The sequence below is a fragment of the Cebus imitator genome, unplaced genomic scaffold (assembly GCF_001604975.1).
Source record: "Cebus imitator isolate Cc_AM_T3 unplaced genomic scaffold, Cebus_imitator-1.0 Scaffold189, whole genome shotgun sequence".
NCBI classification, from domain to species: Eukaryota; Metazoa; Chordata; class Mammalia; order Primates; family Cebidae; genus Cebus; species Cebus imitator.
Window position 1 is genome coordinate 1821082 of NW_016107504.1, and position 22431 is coordinate 1843512.

The 22431-nt window shown below is 45.1% G+C and overlaps 1 protein-coding gene across 4 annotated transcripts in view; it reads right to left on the reverse strand.

Annotated features, from left to right (window-relative positions):
• Positions 1 to 22431, reverse strand: part of COL4A6 (collagen type IV alpha 6 chain) — a 295554-nt gene that overhangs the window by 14765 nt on the left and 258358 nt on the right. The window contains exons 19-36 of one of the 4 annotated variants that reach the window (XM_017546467.2): positions 21638 to 21778; positions 20325 to 20429; positions 18419 to 18579; positions 17757 to 17936; positions 17008 to 17191; positions 13623 to 13676; positions 10253 to 10324; positions 9871 to 9978; positions 8580 to 8801; positions 8047 to 8208; positions 6196 to 6366; positions 5039 to 5182; positions 4475 to 4600; positions 3822 to 4003; positions 1783 to 1846; positions 1045 to 1119; positions 468 to 575; positions 267 to 374 (exon numbers count right to left, since the gene is read on the reverse strand). In XM_017546467.2, the coding sequence (XP_017401956.1) occupies positions 267 to 374; positions 468 to 575; positions 1045 to 1119; positions 1783 to 1846; positions 3822 to 4003; positions 4475 to 4600; positions 5039 to 5182; positions 6196 to 6366; positions 8047 to 8208; positions 8580 to 8801; positions 9871 to 9978; positions 10253 to 10324; positions 13623 to 13676; positions 17008 to 17191; positions 17757 to 17936; positions 18419 to 18579; positions 20325 to 20429; positions 21638 to 21778 (2367 nt within the window). The remainder of the gene's footprint in view (positions 1 to 266; positions 375 to 467; positions 576 to 1044; positions 1120 to 1782; positions 1847 to 3821; positions 4004 to 4474; positions 4601 to 5038; positions 5183 to 6195; positions 6367 to 8046; positions 8209 to 8579; positions 8802 to 9870; positions 9979 to 10252; positions 10325 to 13622; positions 13677 to 17007; positions 17192 to 17756; positions 17937 to 18418; positions 18580 to 20324; positions 20430 to 21637; positions 21779 to 22431) is intronic. The other 3 variants (XM_017546468.2, XM_037744949.1, XM_037744950.1) reach the window with 3 other exon arrangements.

Sequence of the window (22431 nt, forward strand, 5' to 3'; positions counted from 1 at the left end):
ACTGTCCAATCTCTAAGTCAGGGAAAGGCTACATATGCCAGGGCAATTGCCTTCCTTGCCAACTCTTCTCTTCATGGATCCCATATTCTTCTCTTCCCACTCATGCTTGCTTGCCTTCATTTCATATTCCTTTCCCATGATTCCTTGTGTCCAATGATTCCTGTAGGCATGGCTTAACCCTAGCTAGTAACTTCTAAGATAAAGTAGTTAGTGTCCTTCATTGAGGGAAAGACTTTTCCCCACTGTCTACTCCAAAATACACATACCTTTGGGTCCTATTAATCCAGGGAGTCCCGGAGGCCCAATTGCCCCTTGATGACCAGAAGAACCTGGAAGTCCTGGTTCTCCTCTGATGCCTGTAGTCCCTGGAAATCCTAAATGTGAAGCCAAGGCAGAGGTTCAGAATGGGGCATGGCGTGAGGCTAATCCAAAGTCTTTCAGAATAAAGTTATCATGTGGCATGGTACCTGGAGCTCCGGGAAGGCCAGCGTCTCCAGGAACACCAACTTCTCCATCTTCGCCTTTGTGTCCAGGGAAGCCTATGGTGCCTATTAGTCCATCTCTTCCTTTTGCACCTATAAAACCAAGAAAAATGCTAAGTGATTAGGCCATATTTCTAGCAGTATATTCCTCTATGGGAAAGAGTAGATTCTAAATTGCTGAAGGAGCTAAAACCAATAAAGAAACTCTGAAAATGATAGTGGCAGCTATTTTAACATTAGAAAGGTATCCTCCAATTGAGAAGCAAGTAAATTTGTTATAAGTATCCTCCCAGAAGTGGGAGTAGTGAGTGGACATGTTCGAGAAGGACAGTTTAGATAACAACTTCTAAACTAAGGGGATGTAGGCCATTATCCCAAAGAGCTTTGCCAGCCTAGGAGTCTGTAAGGAAGGGCAGGCTAATTTACTTGGGGAATCGATAGCTAGGAAATTTTCTGCACTGGATAGAAGCTGCAGAAGTTGGGGTTGACCTCCAAAATCCCTTCTAATCCTCAGTTTTGAGGAGTCTGTGAGGCAAACAAGACAAAAATATAGCAACCTTACCTTTAAAACCAGATTCACCACGTTGTCCCTTAAGTCCTGGGCTACCGGAAATTTCAAGTGTCTGGCCGTTGTCTCCTGAGGATTCCAAGACATCGTTTAAATGACCAGGAGAAACTATAGCTCATTTTGCACCACTGAGATCTTTTGAACAAATTTTTTTCAGATTCAGTGTAGCCAGAGGAGCTCCTTGACAAAATTATCTATGGGGTAAAAGGTGATGAATCACTACCCAGGAGCTGGGATGCTGCTACCAGGCTACTGGCATGAAATGCTGCTACATGCAGCATATCTCCATTGGAAAGCACATCACTAGGCTCAGTATGGGCAGAGATGATGGTAGGCAGGGCCCTCAAACATCACCAGAATGGTACAGTGATGCCAGCAAGAATGGAGAATTTTCCTGCCTAGTGGGCTGGGTTTATCAAAGGAAGACAGTGGAGCTGAGGTTCTCCTCTGCTGCTAAGTCTGGAAAGCAGATGGGCAAAACCCCAAAGCCAAAGGACAGCCTTTTCCTGGGATCCATGAAAGCCACAGAGCGAGATCTTGGTAAGTACCACCATTTGTTGCACTGTCTTTGAGGAACAAGGACTGCAGAGGGGGTTTGGCAAAAGGGAAAATGTAAATTAAATCACTTTCCCCTAAACAGTCTCCTGGCTACCTCTCACAAGAGACCCTTGGGTCTGCTAGAAATCCACCTTGCTCTAGAAAAACACATTAAAAGAAACAAATGCTCCTTACCTTTCAGGCCCGGGAGACCAGATGTTCCTGGGAGTCCAGGTGACCCTCTGATACCTTGTGAACCCTTCAAAGCAAAATGGGAATCATCACTTCTGCCCAGAGCTCAGGGCTGTCCATACTTTTACTCCCTCACCCCTCACTAAGCCACTGCCTGAGAGATGTCTATCATGTATTCTGTGGCACGGGTGGACTGTGGGCCGGAAGTGGGGTCGTTATACCCTGCAAATGGGAAGGTGATGAACAAAGGGCAGAGCACATACTTAGGGTTTGTAGGGGAAGGATTCGATCTGCAGACTAATCCTCATCTTGTCATTCATAACTTCCTACTGCTCATCAAAATGGGAATCTTAGGAAGTCAAAGTGTGGCCACTCTAGTGAGTCTCTTGGAAAATACAGAACATGACAGTTAGGCCAGACACTCTATGGACTCAATACACAGTTGGGTATCACTGTCCTTGCCAAAGCTCTGGAGCCATTATGCATAGGAAGAAGTTTTGCTTCACTATGCAGGGTTAGCCCTCTGACACAAGTTCCGCAAGGAACACAAGGTCTTTCTACCACCAGGCAGCAGACAGTAAGTGCACAGGTGCTGGAGTCTGAATTTGGGCAAATGTTACCATTTTCAGAAGAAAATCTGCCTTCACTGGCTAATGTCCAACACACTATCTGAGTCTGGGAAGTGGCCATGTCAGCTGCCATCAGCACAGTTCTCTTCTTGATATTTGCTACAGTTTTGGTTTATTTTGAGATGTACCCAGTATCCAGTAAAGATATATGCAACTTAGTGCTTTGGGCAGGAGGCTGAGTACTAGGCTGGGTCACTGTGTGCACTGGACCACTACCCAGAACACCCTTCCATTGTGGCTGCTTCCTTGCCTGGCTTCATCAGGCACATTGCCATTATCTTCTAATTCTGAGCCTCTGTTCACACTGGGACTCCTTCCAGAATGCATTCCCACTTTGTTTTCATTCCCGTAGAATGTAAGTAGTCAGGACTATCCAGTCGAGAACTATTTATTTTCAATTGCTTCAGGGGTGTGTGTGTGTGTGTGTGTGTATGTGTGTGTGTGTGTGTGTGTATGTGTGTGTGTGTGCATGTATGTGTGTGTGTGTGTGTGCACATGCATGTTCTCTCCACCAGATGGACTGACAACTTTTGAAGTTCAGGGACTTTGCCTGCAAGGAACACAGGTCTTCTGTAATTCAATTCATTGACATCCTTAGATAAAGCTGCTATTTATGCAGTGCTGGCCATGTGCCAGAGACAATGTCAAGAACTTTACATGTGTCATGTCACTTAACCCTCCCTACTGTCTGAGGGTGATTTAAAGATTATTCCCAATTTTTACAGATGAGGAAAGTGAGGTTTAGGTAAACAGTATGCACAAGATCACAGAGCTAATGAGCAATGGAGCTGAGTTTCAAATCCAGGTTGGTCTCATTGCTAAGCCACCACCTCTTCCACCTTGCCTTGTAAGAAGCTAGACTTGATTCTTTGCTAGTGGCTGCCCCTTGTGGAGCTTCAAAGACCTTTCTAGCAAAACATCAAGAAGTTTTTACTAAATTCCTACAATGTGCCAGGCTCAACATGAAATGCTGGCAGTGGGGTACAGAGAAAACGGGCAAGGTAGTTCTTGTTTTCAAGCCCTAACAGTCTCATTGAGGAAGTCAGACACACACAGAAACAACTAGAATTGATGTCAGCAGTGAAGTATAGAGTGTCAGCATGGTGGGAGCTCAGGGACTCCTGGAGGAGATGGTTCCTGGGCTGCTGCCTGAAGGGCAGCAGATATTGGATAACTGCAAAGGCAAGAGAAGGATCTGCCATGTTGGGGAGATGTGAACAAAAGAACAGAGGGGGAGATCTTCAGGAAAGGGCGGGAAGATCTGTCAGACTCAAGGAGAGAGCTCTTTCTGAGGATGTCGTGGGAGAAGGGGCTGAAAAGTAAGCTGGGATCAGAGAGGTCGTCAGTGGGGATATTTCCCTCTGAGATGGAGGGCCTTTTCTGGTGGAAACACAAAAATCTGGTCACACTAACACTTTCTCCTGGCATTCCTGGGAAACCTGTGATCCCGGAAGACCCCTTCAGGCCAGGTAAGCCCTGGATTCCCGTGAAGCCAGGGGGCCCTGGCTTTCCACTAACTCCTTTGATAGTGCCTGGGAGGCCGGGAGCTCCAGGCAGGCCTGGTGGCCCAGGTCGACCAGCCTCTCCTTTGTCACCTGTAAAAGAAATAAAAAGACTTGGAAAAAGGACACTGGGCAAGAAAAATCCTGATCGTGGAGGTGCAGGTATCCTACGTCACAGGTCAAGTGTAGGCTCAGGGAGCCATTAGCTTGAGGGCAGAGGTGAAGTAGGGAGAGATGCTTTCAGCCTTATGAGGCACCAACAGGGCCGCTTCAGCTCCAACGCTGGGAAAGCAGCACAGTGCTCAGGCTCCTCCAGGGGTACCACTGCCTGCGGTTGAAAACCTCAGTTCTACAGTGGCAATGACAAATGGCAGTCTCAAAATCCAGGCAGCCTTCAGTCCCAAAGGAGGCAGCCTTCTTGAACTCCCTGCTGCCAGGCACACTGCTGCCCTGGGGTGGGGATGGTGGGGGGCAGTACTTCAGGGCCTTTGCTCAGGAAAGAAGCCAGGTTTGGTTGTGAAAACTTTCTTGGGCATTTCTCCTATCCATTCCCTGCCCCAGCACCTCTAGGCCCAGGAAATCCATCGGATCCTGCTGAGCCTTGAGAGCCTTTGTCTCCTTTGAACCAAAGGTTTGACATTGGATGTCTTGGACTAGGTATTCCGACTGGCCCTGGATTGCCTCTGTCTCCTGCAGGGATAGAGATCAGTGTGAGAAAGAGAGCTTAGATACAGGGTCAGGCAAAGGCTGACCTTTCACATCATTTCTTCCCATACCACCATGGCCCTTTTTTGGGGCCTTTCCATCTTATTCCCCACCCCTATTCCCCCAACTTTACATTTCTGTGTATGTCCTTTTCTACACATACCAAGTCCATCAGCAACTTTAGACTCTACTTAAAAACCTCTACCACTGGTCATCTGGGGATGGGCACACATGGCCTCTAACATACAGTGTTAACTCAGAGGGGATTAGGTCTTTTGGTTTAAAAGGACTGAATTCAGAAGCCCAAAATTTTATTATCTAACATGGAGCTGATACAAACCACAAGAATGACCAAGTCAACAACCAAAATATATATATTGAAAAGCATGGGCAGCAGCTCCAGAATTCAATTCTCCATCTCACCCTTTTCACCAGGAGTACCAGGGCGTCCAGATTGTCCAATTTTTCCTGTTGATCCTGGAATCCCCTTTAATCCTCTTGCTCCAGGAATACCAGGAAAACCTGGTATTCCCGGAAAACCTAAGGATCCAACAGACCCCTTCTCTCCTGTGGTAAAATAAGAACTTCTATTATTACTCCCACTTTACATACAAGGAAATGGAGGCTCAGAGAGGTTGAATAACATGCCCAAAGTCAGCAGAGAAGGAATTCAAACCCAGGTTTCTCTAACTCCAAAGTCTTAGTCATTACCAAGCTCTTATTCATTACACATTATGCTATCTTCCTGAATAGGGACAGGCACGATACAATACAAAGGAAAGAAGTCGGCCCCTCTTGGCCGGGCGCAGTGGCTCACACCTGTATTCCTAGCACTTTGGGAGGCCGAGGTGGGTGTACCACCTGAGGTCAGGAGTTCGAGGCCAGCCTGCCCAACGTGGAAAAACCTTGTCTCTACTAAAAATACAAAAATTAGCTGGGTGTGGTGGCAGGTGCCTATAATCCCAGCTACTTGGGAGGCTGAGGCAGGGAGGCTGAGGCTTGAACCTGGGGGGCAGAAGTTGCAGTGTCACTTCACTTGAAAGAGCGAAACTCTGTCTCAAAAAAAAAAAAAAAGCGGGCCCCTCTCTTATGAATCACCAAGTTATATAGCTCATGTGTGACACAGGAAAAAAACAAACCTAGGGGCAGGAGGCAAGGAGCTGAGCTTTAGCCTGGTTCTGCTGCTAACCAGTTGTATGACCTTAAACCACTCAGTTTCTCTGGTTTAAAATAGAGATGCCACCAGCCCAACCACCAATGGCTATCAAGGCAATCATAGGAAGTCAGTACTATCAGACTCCACGGTAGGACTATGCAAATGAGTAAACCCAGTGTGGCTGGTACTGCCCTGGGCATTGTTGACCATGATACTCAGCCTAGTGTTCCATGCAGCAGGCAGTGAGGGTGACTCACCTTGGGCAGAGGTCCCCTTTAACACTAGCCTTGTCCAACTATCTTGCCACAAAAAGCTCTGTCCAACTCCCTCCCCATTCCGCATTCCCAGGCAGTAAGGAAGGAGCAAGCTGGGCAGCTGAAATGCTCCTTTTTGGCATCCACTGCTCACTTCACTGATCACTTACCCTTGAGTCCAGGGAGGGCTGGCAACCCAGTGATCCCTGGAGAGCCTGGGCTTCCCTTCAGTCCTACTAGGCCTTGATTTCCGGGAAGGCCTTTCAGCCCTGGCAGCCCTTTCTTTACAACTGATCCGGGAATACCTTTCTCTCCTCTAGTTCCTTTCTTTCCGGGATGTCCTGAATCAGCAAAGGAGAGAACACAGGACAGCTCTGAAGTGACGCTTTGGCCAGATCTGGGCCACTGCCTATATCACAGCTTCTGATTCATTTCGCTTGCTGTGTTTTGTAAATGGCTCTTTAACAATGGCACATGCAAACTGCTAACAGGCAGAGTTCTCAGTTGGCTGAAGCATTAATATCTACTACCCAGAGTACCACGCCAATGGCTATTAATTCTAGCATGGCGCAGTAGCTGGCAGTGAGAGAAAACCCCTTCTGATGATAACTTCTTGTCCTTTTGTGAATGTGGTTTATGCTTTAGCCCCTGAATGGAGCTCTGGGAAGCCAGGGTGGCAACTAGGCTCCAGTTTCCTGGTACTTCGTCCGAATCATGCCACAATGGCTGTTTCCTGAGCCAATCCTGAAGTAGAGGTTAAAGCTGAGCTGTTGTTTCAGCCTCCCAGGGAGCCTTGGATACAGGGCTGCCCTTTTAATCCCTCAAGCAAGCAGTTAAGTCAGCCAGTTCCTTGGCATTAAGGTTGAAAGACCCCCTAGTGCCAAGTACTGTAGAAACCCACAAGGCCCATTTGGTCTCCTAGGTATTCTGGGAAGTCTTTCACCACGCTTTAAAGTTGGTCAATGGGATTAACCTCCTGAGCTGCTGCCAAAGTGGAATGTTCAGGTACAAAGCAAGGAAATTAAAAAATGAAAGGATTAAATCAATGACGACAGAGGTATTTGGGTCCCCAAGGACCCAAATGAATGGCTGACTTGGCTTTCTATGGATTGAAAAGCATCAAGTAGCCACAAGCCCCAGAATTCAAATGGTAGGCTGTGAAGGGGACTCCATAACAAGGGAAGGAAATTCAATGGGAGCCAACCCCACAGCAGGAGCTCGGGGATCCCTGGCCTTGTAAGCAAGGCCATGTTATAGTGTATAATCAGATACACTCCTGAGTGGCAGAGCCAGTGGGGGTGTTAGTCGTCTGTGAGCTTGTGTGCTGTGTTTTCTTACTTAGGCAGCCTATGTGAAGATCTCAGAAACACAGAGAGACAAAGGGGATAAAAAGGACATTAATGGCTCTGCAAATAACTCCACTTCAGTCACTAGGCCAGGAATAAGGGGTGGTGGGGAATGGGGTAGTCACCAAAGTAGAGTGAGAAGGGCGATGCAAGAAAAAGGCAAAGCTGCAAACACCAGTCTGGAAGCAACAGGTGTCAGGCCCCACAGCTGAGTAAAAGATGCTTTGGCTGTGGGTCCTTGGAGGTATGCTCGCCTGACAGGCAGGCTGCTGGTGTGGCCAAACTCTGCTCAAGCTTCTCCCCAACCCAAAGCAGGCTGCCCACAGCCTCAGTGAAGGCAGCAGAGATGGGCTAGATCCCCTCAATGATGAGGGTGGCTTCTCTAACTGGGGAGGTCGGGAGAGTTGAATCCTGAAAATTGGGCGTGAGGCCATGGAGGAGTGGGTGGGGAGAGATTTGTGGCAATAGTTTGGAAGCTAACCTGCAGCAGTCTGTTCTGCTTGGTGCTACAAGGGTGATTTGAGATTTGAAACTTGAGAGCTTAGGAAAGTCAAGTCTCATTCTAAATTCTGACCATGCCCCACTGCTGCTATTGCCCTCTTCCCCCCAGAGTGCTCTGGGCCCAGGGCCTAGCTGAAGTCTGTCAAGATGGGACTCCTCCTCTGAAGGACCTACCTGAAGTACCTTGGAAGCCTGGAGCTCCTGGGAGTCCAGATTTGCCCTTGATGCCATATGGACCACTAGATCCTGGGGTGCCTGGCTCTCCCACCTGTCCTGGTGTCCCGGGGCTGCCCCGCTCACCTTTGGGGCCCAGCAAGCCAGACTTCCCATGCAAACCTGATGAAAGAGAAGAGTAAGTGATCATAGCCTGGAGAGAACACAGCGACTAGGTCAGCAAAGCAACTTCCAGGACTCATCTCAGGTGCCACTGTCTCCTCAGCTCCAGCCTTGTTGCTATTCCCAGTTGTAACCCAGCCTTTGCAAGAAATTTGATTATTAGTTATGGTCACTTTTGGAATTACTAAGACAGTAAAGTCGACTCAGGCTATTTAACGAAAATTTCCCAAAAGGGAGGGACAGAATAAAGTATTTCATTTTAACCCCTTAATTAAACCATCACCCTAGATTTATGCAAGTATTCATACAAGTATATGAATTAATGTGAGGATTCCTATAGATTGTTAAATAAGTAGGGCAAAAAGAGTCACCTTTGAGTCCTGGAAGGCCAGAGTCTCCAATAAATCCTTTGTCCCCTTGCAATCCTTGTAGGCCTTGTTCCCCTGGAGCACCATTTTCTGCACCGAAGATGTCACCAGTGGCTCCCTTGGAACCAGGTAAACCTGGACTGCCAATTATCCCAGGCAAGCCATCTTTTCCTGGGAGCCCAGGAAACCCAGGCAAGCCCTTCTCCCCACGAGGTCCAGGAAATCCTAAATGTAAAAAGGCAAACATAAAAGACCGTGGCTGATTAGAAGCAATTTGTCTGGGTACAGATCTCTAAGACAGATTTTTCTGATATAAAAGCTAACATATTAATAATATATGTCACTTCTCTTAAAGGTCATGAGTCTCTGTTCCCGTGATGCCTTGTGTAAAGGCAGGGACTGTGCCCCTTGACCTGGAGGAGGTTCTAATTCTGGGAGGTGGGGCTGTGGTCGGAGCTCCACACCTGCTCCTGAGGGTCCTATAGTTGTTGAGGAACACAGGCCACCCGGTAGCATCCTGAGAAAAGCTCAACCTCTTCTGGAGTTCTCTAGCTTCTGCTGTCATGCCTCCCTCTTCTTGGGTGCAGACAGGGTGGTAGAGGGGACCCTGGAGCACATGGTCCAACATGAGCCCCAAGCCCTAGAGCAGTTGGGGTTCTCTAACCTGAGCAAGCATCACAATCACCCAGAATAACGTGCGGATAACTGGGGCCATACCCAGAGGTTATGATCTGCAGATCCTGTGGAGATGCTGAGAATTTGCATTTTCAGGTTCCTAGGTGATGCTGATGCTGGCCCATGGAGTACAGTTTGAGGACCACTGGTACAGTGTAGAATCATGAAGCTCAAGTTGGAACAAAAGAGTGTGAGAAAAGGGATAGAAATGGGATAACTTCCCTCTGACTGATCTCAATCTCTTTCTCTGACCCTTAAGGAGTTGATCTAGGAAACTCATAGAACTGGCAGGCAGACAACCTGGTAGAGTCCTAGCTCTGTCACTAGTAGTTTAGTGAGGTTGGACAAGTCACTTCCCATCTGGGCCTCAGTTTCCTCATCTGAAAGTAAGAAGTTGCCCCGGCTGATTTTGAATGGTACTTATTGCTCTAATATGCTGTCATTCTATACCTGTATGCTCTGCCTTGCCAGGGTATGAAATTAAACCATTGTACCCACACCAGAGAGCAAACTTGGCTCCCTGTAATTGGCAGAGGGCTACCACAACCCAAATACACTCACGTGCACACACACACACACACACACACACACACAGAAGCGAAGATGCTCCTTTTCTTACCTGGTAGTTCAGGAAGATGAACCAATCCTGGACTCCCTGGCTCTCCTTTATTTCCACGTGATCCAGGTGGGCCTGGGGTCCCAGGGAAGCCACGGGACCCTTTAGGGCCTGAAAACCCAAATGTAAGCAGTGAGAGGAAAGGAAAGTCATTGTGCTAGGTATGAATTGTGACGTTCAGTCAAGAATCCCAGTCTCTTGGAGAGCCTCTCCTAGTCTTACCTCCCCACACCACCCTCTCCAGCAGCCATTCTATGTCCTCAATCCCCAAGGCTGCCCTCAGGAGGAATGTGGATCTCCAAACCCTACAGGGTCATCCTCTGTTTCCTCTGCCTCATGGCCCTTACAAGAGTGTTTAGTGGCTTTCTTTGGCCTCATTCCATACCTGGGAATCCGGGAGTGCCTGGAAATCCTGATGGACCGTATGACCCGGGAATAATACAAGGTAGGGTGATTCCTGTAAATGGTAACATGTATGTATTCAGTGAACCCACTGAATCAGGGAAGATTTCTCCCTAGCACGCTCCTTTACTTTTACTCTGTTTAATAGGACAGCCAAGTTCTCTCCACTCAGCAGCTGGGATCCTACACAGAAAAACCTTGGCATCATTAGCTCTGGGGAGTTACTACCAGTACAATCACAGATGAGAATTTTCCTAGTGTCCAAGTGCTAGGATATCATTTATCAAACCACTGATGCCCAGTGGGCAGTCACTTATGCAGCAGCAGCAGATGTTATCTAACAAGGTTTCTTAGATATTGCCTGTGCAGGAACAGCAGCAAACAGCAATTGCCTACTCACCCTGCCCTCAGATAGAGCCTCTCCCTATGATGGGTGTTGGGGTTAGTCCTAAGGGTCCATTATGCTTATATGACTAGATTGGAGGGTTTGAACCCAAGATCCCTCAAGTTCTCATGTTTACACTTTCCTTGGAATGACGTTTTCCCCAAGCCATTGGGTTCTTTTGATACACTTCATTTGGGATCTACTGAAACCTGTTGATTGTCCTTGTCAATTGTACCAGTATGTTTGTACTTCAAACACTGAAGATCACTCTCTTGGCCGTGATAAGCAAATGGTGATCCTTCCCTCAGCACCTTATTTGAAACTGTTAACTCTGCTACTCAAGGAGAAAAGCAACAATTTCAATATTCAAGATGTCAAAATTAGCATGTATCGCCCTTCCCCTAGCAAATTCTCTCTCGCTCATTCATAATGCAAATAAAATGTCTATACGATCACAGAAGGGAAGTTTAATAAAATACCGGTGAACAAATTGTTTGCAGGCTCCCTCAACTGCCATTTACAAACAACTGTTATGCTAATTAAAATAAGTCTTGCCTATTCATTAAAACAATCTCCCAAGGTCTGCTTTAAGCCACAGAGCCAACAGTTTTAATAAACATCTATAGCTTTCGTCTGTACTTAAATAACAAATTACATTTCTGAAAAATCTGTACACAGCCTGTGAGTCAAAATGCTTACTGAACTCGCTGGCATTCCTCCCCTGATCCCACTTCTATTTTCCTAAATCAAGATTGCTAATTGAACAGTATAATGTATTGGTTAACAAGTTGGGCTCTGAAGCCAGACAGACCTTAGCTGGTATCCTAGTTCTGCTGTCAGCCAGCTGTGTGGAGAAGATACTTAAGCTTCTCTGAGCCTCATGGCAAAATGGCAACTACTACTTTTCTCATATGCTGTTTGTGAAGATTACATGAAACTGTGCTACAAGCACTTAGCACAGTGCCTAATACTCTGGTACATGCTCAATTAATAATAGTTCTTATGATCTTGAACTATTATCTTATGTAAGAAGGAGTAATCAGTAGAAAACCTGCAAGGTCATCTCCAGGTTAGTGACACTAATTGTAGCCTGAGCAGCACTTTCCGTCTTCTAGACTTCAGGTGTCTATAGTTATATTTCCAGAGGTGAACAGGCGGCCATAGGCCTGGATCCTCCTCCATAGGTGATCAAACCTACCTCCATCCTGCCAGACATCAAGATAACAGAGCTATTTCTGATAGTTATTTCCATACCATGGAAATATGCTCTACAGGCCAGCACTGTATGGTGAGATGTGCCTAGCCTCCAAGTCCAAGCCTGGTCATTATAGCCTTGGTGACCCGCACATACATCTTTGCATGGTACCCAGGAGCCAGAAAGTCTGAAATAACCAGATGACCACAAAGAGAAGTGAAACAACTTGTTCCTGCCTCAACCAATTGCTCTTTCCCTGTAACCTTCAACCATTGTTCCTGCTCAGCCTTGTGGAAGTTCCCCCCAGACACTAGGTTTCTCAAGACCTTCACTCCTGTAACTATGTAATTTACATCACCCTCCCCTCTGCTTGCAACCGATAACCCCCACCTTTATGATCTTGCCTGTTTGTAATAGATGACCCCTGCCCTTGTGATCATGTATCCCATGACACCCTTCCCCTCCCTAAAACAGATTACCACCTTTAACTGACCACTTGCCTCAACCTGTGAAACCAACTCCTATCCCACCACCCTCCACTGACTCTCTTTTCAGACTCAGCCCACCCACACACGGGTGAATAAACAGCCATGTTGCTCACACAGAGCCTGCCTGGTGGTCTCTTTACACGAGCCTAACAAGATGCTTCACTGGGAGGGGCTTTCAACTCTGTGCTTGGCTCATGCCTGGGCTCTTTGAATCAGGCTACAGAATTTCCTCCAGAGGGTGTATCATGAGAGGGATCTTGCTAAACACTCTTCTGCCCTCAACAATCTCAATAGGCCATTGGCTCCAATGTGTCAAACTCTAATATTATAGTTCCATTGTTTTATGTCTTAGCAAACAAACTTAGTAAAATAAAAATATCCCTGGGCTGGGTCCAAATATGAAGCCATTCGTCCTTAATTTATCAGACTGGTTTAATAGCTTCTTTTCATCTGTGATAGCCAGATAAAAACAAAGCCTTTAGAAGATGAAGCTGAGGACAGGCATCTGGAAGGATTCTAGGATGAGAAAAACAGTGGTCAAAGGAAAGATGGGTAGAAACCCAAGGAAATCAAGGACATATTTTTCTCAGTACTTTTGTCTCACACCTGTATGCCACACCATACTTCACTATTGCAAGCAGAGGTTCAAAATGGTGAGAGGGAAGGACTTCAAAGTCACACTGGTATCTGGCTGCTTTCCTTTACACGGTCTTCTACTTTACTTTCCGGAATTCAGAGACTACTCCTTAACAAAGCAGAAATCTGCTCTACCCATGTTCTGTTTAGTAATTGCAACAAATGACCTAATTATTCAGAATTTTTCCCATTAATGCCCAAATCCATCTTCAGAATAAAAAGGGTCTGTGGTTACCAAGATTCTAATATCTAAATTTGTTCTGGTGCAATAAATAAAGTTCAGACATGTGTGGATCATTTTAGGTACCTCTCAAAGCAAATTATGGCCCCAGTTAAGTGCAGAAAATGAAATTGCTTAAGATAAAGATCAGCCAAGCCACCGTCATGCATGGTGAAGGAAATCAGACCCTCTCAGAGACTGCATGCCTGCTCAATCCCATACTGCCTGCTGTAAGAGGTATGTGCTAAGGAGCCTCTGAAGCAGTCTTGGTATCAGCCTTTGCATCCCAGTTTTAGGCTCCCCGCTTCCCAAACAGGTCCTCTAGTGTGGTGCTCAAGCCACTGTGACTGTCTCAGACAAAGATGAACAAAAAAGGCGTGTTTGTCCAACACTAGCGTCTGAGAGCTTGTAGACCTAGCTAGCTCTCACCCCTCTCTGTGTGTAAGTCTCCTTTACCAACCTTCTGTCTGCAGCAACAGTCACCTAGAGCAAATTATGTGAAGAAGAAAATTAAACCAGTATAGAAATTCCTTGAGGCCCAAGGGAAGTCTTCCCAGAAGCCCAGATACACCCACCAACCAAATCTCCTGTCTGAACTGAGTGGACAGCACTGGCACCCACATGGGATCAAGCACATAGTCACCACAGTTCAGTAATAACCAGGGTGATTGATTACTATGAGCATCTGGAACAGAGTCTCTTTGGAAACAGCCAGTTGTCTGCTGGTCCAGAGTTATAATAATTCACACTAGTAGGCTGAAAGGCTTCTGATGATTACATCCTCTTTCCTGGCAATGCAGCTGTCCTAGTTTGGGCTACCAATGATTGGAGTGGGTGCATTCAAGAACAGCATCTTAATTTTTTTCTGGCAACAGAAATGGCTACAGTGAAAATGTTTGGGGACCACAGGTTATTTGTTTTTAAAGTTGTGCAGAAAAAGTGGTAGGTTTGAAGAATTATATTTGGTTGTCATAGAGAGAAAAAGAAAGCTAATGCTCTTTAGTAATTTCCTGAAACCCTTGCTACTGCAACAAGGACATGGCTCTGGTTTTAATATGATTTGTCTCCACGAAAAGTCATGTTGAGACTTGGTTCCCAGAGTGGCTGTGCTGGGAGGTGGTGCTTCTGAGAGGTAATTAGGTTTTTAGGATGGACTAATCTTTTTCTCAGGAGAGTGGGTTTATTTCTCAAGGGAATGGATTAGTTCCCACAAGAGCAGGCTGTTATAAAGCAAGGTTGCTTTGAGTGTTTGGACTCTTGCATGTACCCTTCTGCTTTCCACAATGAGTTGAAGAAGCACAAGGCCCTCACCTGATGGGCTGCCTGATCTTGGACTTCCTAGCCTTCAGAATCATGAGCTAAATAAAACTCTTTTCTTTATAACTTACTCAGTCTCAAATATCCTGTTATAGCAACAGAAATGGAATAAGACAAACATTTTCTGCATAAGGCATCTCCCAGGCTATCGTTTACCGTATATTCCTAAGAACTTTCTGTATCCAGGACTAGGGATATTTGGGATAAAAATGGTCCTGTAAGCTTCCTTCTGTTGACTCATCCTGTCCTCAAATAGTTAAAATATTGATAACATCCAGAAGACTTGGAAGTGTGTAAGTTTATAGGTGTCATGTCACTGTAACTCAGTTTAAAACCTTGTTGCCTACAAAATGGTTTAACCTACAGTGAAGACCCAATTAAGGGAGGAGCAGTAGAATAACCATGAGTAGTGTCTCTGGGAACAGAGCTGAAAGCAAAGCAATAGCTGACACTAGGACTTCCAACAGGCAGAATTTTGTTTGATAAATCCTTATGGCCAGGCGCAGTGGTTCATGTCTGTAATCCCAGCACTTTGAGAAGCCAAGGCGAGTGCATCACTTGAGGTCAGGAGTTTGAGACTGGCCTGGCCAACATGGTGAAACCCTGTCTTTACTAAAAATATAAAAATTAGTTGGGTGTGATGGAGGGTGCCTGTAATCCCAGCTACTGGGAGACTGAGGCAGGAGAATTGCTTGAACCCGGGAGGCAGAGGTTGCAGTAACCTGAGATCGTGCCACTGCACTCCAGCCTGGGTGAGAGTGAGACTTCATCTCAAAAAAAAAATTTAAAAAAAGGAAAAAAATTCCTTACAACTTTCACAATAATTTGTGAAATGAAATACTAACTCGGCTACCATCAACCTTATTACACCAATTTACAAAATAGATTCAGAAATAAATAAAATTTTACAAGACCTGGTATCCTGTCTTCTTTTATTGTAATTCTTCAAGATGATAAGGTGGAACGGGAGAAATATGTTTAAGTAGCCCTTTGGTTATTGGGAAGGCTCTTTCTTCTGCAAATAAATATTAGTCTCCTATGGAGCATTGCACTATGCTAGGCATGTAAAGAAACTCTAAGATGTATTACCATTCCTAGTATGGAGAGACTTACAATGCAGTTGGGAAAAGTAAAAGCATTAGTGGAAAGAGATAAATAATTTAAGTAGCAATGACATACTGTGGATGTCAAGAAAAAGCTTAATGGAAGAAGTGGGGTTTATGTTGAACCCTGAAAGAGGAATATGATATAACTACACAAAGAGGAAGAGCACTCCAGAAAAAGGCAACATGGCAAAATCCTGGAGCTGGAAGTGAACATATTGTGTTTGGGTATAGTGAAGAAGACTGGTGTCTTAGTCTTTTGCTTAAATTAAGAGTGTGATATGAAGTTGAAAAGATTGGTTGTATCCATGTTTGGAGACTTCTGAATTCCAGGCGGAGGAGTTTGGACATTATATGGTCTCTATTCAATTGGTACCATATGTGTCTTTGAATTAGGGGAGTTACATGATGATGTTGGCACTTTACAGATATAATATTGGCAGTGGTGCTTATAATAGAATTGAATGTAAAAAGTCTGGAGGTTGGAGATGAAAAACTACTTAGGAAATTGTTGTCATTCACTCATCCATCCATCCATCCATCCATCCATCCATCCTTCCATCCATCCATCCAACCAACCATCCACTTATTCCCACAAGCATATACGTATTTAAAAATCTAGGCATGAGATAATGAGAGTTTAGTAGCAAGAAGAGAAGGAAAGAATATAAAAGGAATTGCAAAGGAAATAAGAGCTAATCTCAAAATTTGAAATTTCAGAATATTATAAGTGTGGTGTCACTAATGGAAACGTAGAAGTTGTGGAAACCCAGAATTTGGGATGAAGAGCTGTTATGGCTGTATTGAAGAAGATTAGTTATTAGCATAGCACATTTATAAACCATAAGTAGGACTGTTACACATAATTCCCAAAATTCAAGTAGAAAAATAAGTTATATAAAGAGGAAGGAGTTAAGGGATCAAATGAGGTTAGACTATATACAACTAGGATTTCTGCCCAATCTGAGATTCCATGAGCTGAGGAAAGGTTTTTTTTCCCCATTGATAATATTACCACACAATTAGAGGGCACCTTGTCTAATGTCCCACTCATTGTTTTGATGACATTTGCAATAAATGGTCATCCAGCTTCTTCTTGAACTTTTCCAAAGATTATGAGCTCATAACCTCCCTAGGTAGCTCTGTTATATTTTCAGACTGCTCTGGTAGGATGTTCTTCACTAAGTACAGTGGAAATCTACATTATTCTGCCCCCTAAGCTTACCACAATACAATTATAATACTTTTTTCACATATAAATCTGTCAGGGGGTTGAAAGTAGTGATTATGGTCAGACAAGTCTCTTCTTATGACACATTTCATGCACCTGAGTCATATTCACTCGACAAGGGGTCAAATTTCCAAGTCCAAAGCCATCTGATTCCATGACTCACCCTTCAATCCAGGGGTGCCTTGTTGTCCTGGTAATCCATCCTTGCCTTTATCTCCAGGAAGCCCACGGGGTCCAGGAAGTCCTGGTAACCCAATTCCTGGGAGGCCAGGTAGACCAGGTTTGCCTTTTTTACCAGGAAGTCCTGGTATCCCCTTTTCACCTGGGAAGCCGTGTCCACCATCACCCTAGACAACACACACAAAAAATTATGAACATTCAACTCAGAGATTTATCTGGACAGTCCTCTGACCATAGGAAAGAGGTAGCCAGTGTGACCAATGCTTTGTGCTTTGTTAAAATTCTCTATCATCACCATAGTTTATCAGTCAGTCTCCTCTGACTTTAGATAATGGATATAAATCTTGTCTACTCTGGATGATCTAACAACACAAAAGGTTCTGGTTAGGGGTGAGGAGAGAGAGCAAGAAATGTGCAGGATAATAACCCTTGAGATCACAGAAAGTGGCTAGATTGAGGAGAAAAGTCGCTGAGAAACTGAAGTATTTTCAAGTCATTTGGTCAAATATTACTAGCATGTATCAAATGAGACAATCATCCATTCTGAGAAAATGATTCTCACTTTACATAAAGGAAAAGCCCAAAGTAAAAAGTTTCAGTAGCAGAGGGAGGGCACGATGCTCTAGACTCTCTCTGTTCTTTCTTGTTTCATGGTCCAGTGGCCATCAGATCCCCCAACAAAGTCAGCTGTGAAGATTTGTAGAGCTAATCACCCAGGAATGATCAACTTACCGGAAGACCTGGCAGACCTGGTAAACCTGGTATTCCATCCTTTCCTTGTTCTCCTGTCACACCAGGAAAACCCTGGGAGCCAGGATCGCCCTGATCCCCTTTCATTCCTGAGATTGTACTGAGAGTTGGTTCTCCCTTCTCTCCTTTGGGTCCAGAAAGACCTGGACGCCCATGAAAGCCCTGACAAAGAGATAGGAGGCAGTAGTCAGGAGATGCAGACTTCATAGAATTCCGGCACCTAGCATTATGACCTAAAGCAGAACCTTGGGTCCATATTGGCAGTGTTCTAGGCACTGATTATTTTGTTATCTTGAACAATAGTTGCCCATTTATTTTTGTACCTTTTGTAAATTTTGAAATCTTTGAAGGGGAACCTCACCTTAATTCCTATTTTATCTTCAGGGGCCAGCACATTGCTAGGCAAAGGTAAACAATGTTGTGGAAGGAAGAAAGGGGAGAAAAAGAGAGGGGAAGATAGGTAGGTTAAAGCAGAAAGGACTTTAAGAGACTCTCTAGTCAGATTTTATGTCGCAGATCAAAACACCAAAACTTTGTTTTAATCCCATCTTTCTTGTATGTGCTTTACAAAAGTAATTGTGAGGAGTGAAGGGCACTTGAAAGCTCCCACTGCTTACTCAGGGTCAAAGTTTGGCAAGACTTACTGGAGACCCTGCTGGGCCCTGTGCACCCCCAGAACCTCGATCTCCTCTGGCTCCTTTAAGGCCTGGAAGGCCTATGAGACCTTGTGGACCAGGTGGGCCTGGTTCCCCGGGTAGTCCATTGCTGGGGACACCACCGTCACAAGCACAGAAACCTGAGTCTCCTGGGAGAAAAAGACAACATAGAACAAAGTGGGTCATCTTTTTCCAAGAAGAATGAAGAATTGATAGTGGTTATTTGTGACTTGAACAACTCAATAGAGGGCATCTGAAGGCTTGCAGAGAACACACTCAAATGAACTTGGTTCACTTTCTAGCAGAGTATGTCTGTGTTAGTGGTTCAGATTTTGTTAATCAGGGATGAGGCCCAGCCATCAGTGAGTCTAATGTACAGCCATAGTTGAGAACTACTGAGCTATACTAACCAGCTGAGAGTCTGGAATTCAAGCCACTCAAAGATTTTCTTCACCAAAATGTCTTTTCTCTCAACTTTTGTACACATGAGACAAATGTCTACACATTTTTGTATACATTGAGACAAATGCCAAATGAATAATGATAGGGATTTCAGCAAAGCACCTTTGAAGAGGTATCAAGGAGTCGCTAGCACTATAGTCCAACTCCCTATATCTTCTGTGCTTATTGTCTGGAAAGTAAGAATTGGTGCCAACGTAGGTGACCCTGAGTTTCCCTAAGATTCTGAAGGGACTCTTCTTACTTATAGAAAATTGATGATTTCTAAAACTCTAAGAGAACAGTCTGCTTTTCAGATTAGTATTTCTCGAGTGTGATCCTGCATGAGTCACCTGTGATAAAGCAGCTTGCTGGTTATCCCAGTCCTATCCCAGTCTTAATCAATCAGTCTCAGGAGGCCCGATCAAATAATTTAATTTTTAATAAACTCCCCTCAGTGATTATCATGTACAAAGAAGCTTGAGAATCCCTATGACTATTCCATAGTTAGAGAAAATCTGTCAGCCCCATAGAAATACAGAAAGGGGAGCATCAGAAATGTCCCTGTTTTAGGAGTGTGAATGGTATCGAGAAATACACCAGCTTCGTAGTGAGTTAGGTAAGGGCCAAAATTAACATCAAAGTTAATTTAATGCCCTTTTCCATCAAATAGTTTTCAATGGATCTGAATAGTAGAGAACAAGCTTTCAGACATTTCTTAACCAGCCTCTATATGATTAGGCAATGACATTTTATGACAGAGCAATGAGAAAGGAGACGAGTAAGTTAGAACTTCTCTGTTTGAGGCTAAGGAAAGCAGTTAATTCCTAAAGATCTTGAATAACTGAACCCTAGGCCATCCCCAAACCTCCCTGCAGTCAGTAATTTCACCTCTTCCTCCACCCTGGCCTAGGCCACAACCATAATGAATTGACTTATTGAGCATCTTCCACTCAGAGTAAGTGATAGAAGGGGGAAATAACCCAAAGGCAGCAAGGAGACAGACAGAATTAGTACAGCTGAAAGCTACGGTCATTGATCAGTTCTCCAACATCAGTGGGGACTAGGGTTGTTTTCCTGGAGCCAGCTGGCTTTTTCAGAGTCCCAAGTCTTGACCTGTTCAGAGCACTTTGCTTAAGGCTGAAGGTATTAAATGGCTTACATCATTGGTCTTGCAAACTGGAAGGGGTAGCAGTATGCACTGGTTAACGGCCTGGGCTGCAGGTGGGGGAGACAGAAAAAGAAGCCTACGAGCTACTTGGTCCTGTGTAACCTCCATTGCTGGCCTCAGTCTTAGAGCCCAAATATAGCACTTCTAACAATCCTATAATCAAAGTTCCAAACAAGATCCACAGTTGCTTCTGTTTAGGTTCCTGAGGCTGTTACTTTGCTCATTCCTCATAAAGCGTTCTCTAAGGAGTTTGGAGGACCAAGAAACTCAAGGGGACAAAATCACCTTTTACTCCTTTGAGGCCTGGGTTTCCTTTTGGACCTTGTTCTCCTCGGAGACCGGGGAACCCTGGCTCTTTGTTATGCAGGGTTTCAGTCTCAAATTCTGCACCTTTGGGTGAAAGAAAGATAAAGGATTAGCAACTTGTATAAGCCTGATGACTCCCCTGACTAACCACAGCAGCTCAATCACCAAGGCCCAAGTCCTTGAGGCTAAATAACCAGAGCAGAGCCAAAAAAAAAAACATTCAAGACTGGGGCCCCAAATCTGCAGCAAGGAGTTAACAGGACCTCTGGTGGCTCAATTCACTCAACTAATATTTATGGAATGTCCATTATGTTCTAGGCAACGTACTAGACAGTGGGGTTACAGAAATGAGCAAGGTAGTTTCTGTAACTCAGCAGTGTCAATGTCTACCCCAAAAACCTCTCTTAGGACAAAAGAGGAAAGAGGTGCAAGCCACAGTGGACATGGGATTTAAGGCACAAAGAAACATTCTGGGCAACATTTCCAGCCTTTCTCTCAGAATCTAGAATCTCACACTCAAGTAGGAGATCTAAGGAGGACAAGCCCTGTGTAGGCTTTTAGCAGCCACTTCCAGGATCCAGGCGTGGCTTCTTCTTTCTTTCTTTCTTTTTTTTGAGATGGAGTTTTGCTCTTGTTGCCTAGGCTGGAGTGCAATGGAGTGATCTTGGCTCACTGCAACCTCTGCCTCCTGGGTTCAAGTGATTTTCCTGCCTCAGCCTCCTGAGTACCTAAGATTACAGGCATGCGTCACCACGCCCAGCTAATATTGTACTTTTAGTAGAGACAGGGTTTCCCCATGTTGATCAGGCTGGTCTCAAACTCCCGACCTCAGGTGATCCGCCTGCCTCAGCCTCCCAAAGTGCTGGGATTACAGGTGTGAGCCACCGCGGCCAGCCGGCTTCTATTTTTCTCAGGTTCTCAGCCTACCACATTGGAGCCCTATGGACCAGGGCAAGCACAAAACAGCCAGTGCTGCTTCTTTAGGAGCTGAAAAAGCAGAGGCTTAAGGACTGAGAACAGTGAAAGATGGAGTGAGAATGGGTACAAACATGGAAGGCATTAGGCTCTGGTTTGCTTGCTCCTTGATGGAGAACACTCTGCTGTCATAAATAACTGGTAGAGGCTGGACTCTGACTCAGAGATGATGGGGCCTTCAACGCTGCCCCTCTGCAATTATGGTGTATTCTGGCTTAGCTGTTTCACTTGTGAGATGACCCCTCAAAAATCATGACTGTTCTGCAGTCTGGATCACATCTGAGTCTGAAGACCAAAAAGAGAAATGAGTAACTTACTAGGTGGGCCTGGTGGACCTGGTGGGCCTGGCAAACCATCTCTGCCAGCGAGGCCAGCTGCCCCAATTGTGGTACGGCCTGGGTTTCCTTGGTCCCCCTTCAGTCCTGGAAATCCCTGAGGCCCTAGGGCTCCTGGGACACCTGAAAGAATAAGCCCACACACAAATCCTTATTATATAATCCTACTCTCTGGGGCATTCCTATCCATGGCATATGTTGGAAACAACTCCAAGGAAGAATTTGGGAAAGTATTTGCCCTTCTCTTGCATCAGAGTTAGAAGGATCCTTAGCAATCAATTAGCTGTTAAGCTAATTTTCCCTCTTGGGAAACTGAGACCCAAAGAAGAGAGGAAACATGATCAGGGGCCCAGTATTTTTTAGTGGCAAACCTGAGAGGAAAATCTGGGTCTCTAGCTTTTCACTTCTCAATTTTTTTCCACCTTGGTGCTGGGGCCAGCTGTACCTTTTCCTGGTGGCTGCTTTAAAAACAGGTATTTTCACAGCAGCCCAACTCCAAGGAATTTAGAAACTGGTGGCTTTAAAAGTAATAGCTGTTGAGGGGTGGAGGCTAGCGGGGGGATAGCAGGGGGTGGGGAGATTGGGGAGGGAAAACATTAGAAGAAATACCTAATGTAGGTGACGGGCGGATGGAGGCAGCAAACCACTATAGCATGTGTATACATATGTAACACTCCTTCACAATCTGCACATGTGCCCCAGAACTTAAAGTATAATAAAAATAAATAAAAGTAATAGCTGAGCTTTATATATGGGGCATCATTGCCTCCCAGACT